This window comes from Mustela putorius, unplaced genomic scaffold (assembly GCF_011764305.1).
Source record: "Mustela putorius furo isolate JIRA1106 unplaced genomic scaffold, ASM1176430v1.1 tig00000127_pilon_pilon_pilon, whole genome shotgun sequence".
Lineage (NCBI taxonomy): Eukaryota > Metazoa > Chordata > Mammalia > Carnivora > Mustelidae > Mustela > Mustela putorius.
Window position 1 is genome coordinate 2,578,898 of NW_025421288.1, and position 3,039 is coordinate 2,581,936.

A 3,039-nucleotide genomic window follows, 5' to 3' on the forward strand; every position below is an offset into this window, starting at 1 on the left:
GACCATTCTTGTGATACCACTTCATGCCTAGTATAAAAACATCACAATAATATCCTTCCATTTCTCTACTGTCAACCTTTATGTAATGTTGCTGTCTCTTTTAGTTCTACAAAAGTTATAATGAACCACCAGATGTGTGGTTATTATTTTGGAAACCAGCTCTGTTATCTTGAGCGCTGTTTAATCTCTAGAAGATTCCTTTTTTTTGTTTTTCCCCTTTAAGGAATAAGGGCAATAATTCCCATGAAAGTATTTTTTAATAAATAAATCAAATAATCCACTTGAAATACTTAATACAGTGATTAACATATAGGAATTTAAAAATGCTTAAAAATATTATGATTCGTTTACTATGTGAGTTGTTCTAGATGGGATGCTATAAAACACTGATTTTCTGAAGTCATATGAGTACACACATACATGGATTTTCTGTTCAAGAAAGGAGGCCACCTGCGTTGGTCAAATAGTGGTGAGCATGGCTGCCTTCCAAGAAGGGAGGCCACCTGAATTTCAGTGCACGTGATTCTGAGTCTGTGTACCTTGCAGCACTGTAACCACACAAAGCAAAGTGCCTGGTAGTAATGAGAATAAGAGTTGTACCTATCTGGTTGGTTATCTTCTCCAATATTTTTCAACAAATCCTGTGAGTCCTTTTCCAACCTACAAATAAGAGTGGGGATTTATTTTAATTTTTCATTTATTTTGCTATTTTTTTTCTTCTTATCAATCCAACCCTTTATTGCAGCAGTGAGAGTTAATTACTATTGGGTGTGGGTATTGGTCCAGGAGAAAAGTGGTGTGACAGGTCATTGACTTTTCACTGTTATTCATCTCATGTTTCTTTTATTAATGACTCTTGTTGGGACTCTGGATATTTCTCTCTCTGATTTTCTTTTACCTTGTCCACTGTAGAAATAGAGATTTCTCTAAAACTAAAAAAATGCTCTCATAGTTTACATATTTTCCCTCCTGCTTTTCAGAGGAAGAAATTAAGCAGAACAGGCAGAAGTTCTTTAACTACTTTGGATCTGAATAACAATAGTGACCTCTAGAGACACAGTACCCAGAGCTTGGCTAATGCAAAAGTGGAAAATAAATTTAAAGCCTGAAAATTCCCAGGAGGTTAGGGCAGGAGGCTTGGACAATTGATTAGTGTTCTTTGCTGAGGATCTTTTTTTTTTTTTTTTTAGATTTTATTTATTTATTGGACAGACAGAGATCACAAGTAGGCAGAGAGGTAAGCAGAGAGAGAGGAGGAAGCAAGCTCCCCGTTGAGCAGAGAACCCTGAGATTATGACCTGAGCAGAAGGCAGAGTCTTTAACCCACTGAGCCACCCAGGCGCCCCTGCTGAGGATCTTTTAAGAACTGCTTCTGGGAAAACAATGTCTGTAAAGTTCAAAATCAAAAAGTTCTTATGATCTCTTCTCATTCTCAGTGCTTTCCAGTCTCACATTTTTGCCAGTGAAGGGTTAGCAAACTATGTAACTAAAGGGGGCATATGTGTGACCAAGACCATTTTCCTGACTAACTGCAAAACCTGAAAGACCATCCACAACTGATGTGTGTATTTGGCTTTTGGAGAGCAAATGACTTGCAGGCATACACCTGAAAGACCAGACTTCTAAGGCATAGATATGTAGGATGCTTTAGCAGACAATCCAAAATGCTCTTGTTTACTTCTAAGTATGAACAGGGGTCAGGGAATTAGATCCATATTTAAAATCCTAGATCACTTTCTTATGAAGTAGACATGTATTTCTCTGTGAATCAAGATAGTTTTCAGTGGTATTTATATTTTCACCCACTTTGCAAAAGGATAGGACTTTCCTTCCTACAAATTCAAGGAAAGTGATAATAATAGATATTTTTAGAGAATTTACTGAGATTTGTTTGAATCAGTGCTTTCCAGTCTCACAAATCAGTAATGATTCCTAAAGGGAAAAAAGTAATAATATTGATTTATAAATTAGCCATTGTGATTTGTTTCATTAGGTTCATATTTTGTTTTAGGTTTTAAATGATTGTGTTTATATTGTCAATGTTTTCATCCAAATATTTTTTCTTTTTCAGATGCTCAGTTATTTGTGCATAACCCACAATTTATGGAAAGTCAGAGAAACATCTCAGAATTCATCCTTTTGGGACTTTCTTATAACCAAAACATACAAAAATTTTGCTTTGTTTTCTTCTCATTTTGTTATATTTCCGTCTTGGTGGGAAATCTCCTAATTCTTGTCTCTGTTCGAAGCAGTGACCTTTTTTACCAACCGATGTACTATTTCCTCAGCCACTTATCCTTTATGGACATTTGCTACACCTCCTGTGTGACACCCAAACTGATTGGTGACCTGCTACTGGCTAGAAAAACCATCTCTTATGATAACTGCATGTTACAGGTCTTTGCCTTGCACTTCCTGGGAATGATTGAAATCCTCATTCTTACAGTCATGGCCTTTGATCGCTACGCTGCCATCTGCAAACCTCTCCACTACCTGCTTATCATGAACAGGACAAGGTGCCATCTCCTAGTCTTGGCTGCATGGGCTGGTGGGGCTCTCCATTCTTTTTCTCAGTTTTCTCTGATAATTGGGTTGCCCTTCTGTGGCCCCAATGAAATCAATCACTACTATTGTGATATCTTCCCTCTGCTGAAAGTTGCCTGCACTGATACCTACATCACTGGGGTCCTTGTGGTTGCCAATTCAGGAATGGTCGCTTTAGTAACCTTTGTTCTCTTGTTTGGGTCTTATGTTGTTATATTACTGAGTTTAAGAAATCTCTCAGCTGAGGGAAGACGCAAAGCTCTCTCTACCTGTGGGTCTCATATCACTGTGGTCATCTTATTTTTTGGACCTTCAATCTTTGCCTACCTTCGACCTCCTACCACTTTCCCTGAGGACAAAATATTTGCACTATTTTACACCATCATTGCTCCTATGTTCAATCCCCTAATCTATACTCTGAGAAATACAGAGATGAAAAAAGCCATGAGAAGTGTTTGGTGTCAAAGAATATTTTCAGAAGAAAAGCACAATTGA

The 3,039-nt window shown here is 37.5% G+C and overlaps 1 protein-coding gene across 1 annotated transcript; it reads left to right on the plus strand.

Annotated features, from left to right (window-relative positions):
- Nucleotides 1-2,103: 2,103 nt before the first annotated feature.
- Nucleotides 2,104-3,039, plus strand: LOC101673505 (olfactory receptor 4P4-like). Its single transcript, XM_004782262.2, has one exon. The coding sequence runs from the start codon at nt 2,104-2,106 to the stop codon at nt 3,037-3,039; it is 936 nt and encodes a 311-aa protein (XP_004782319.2).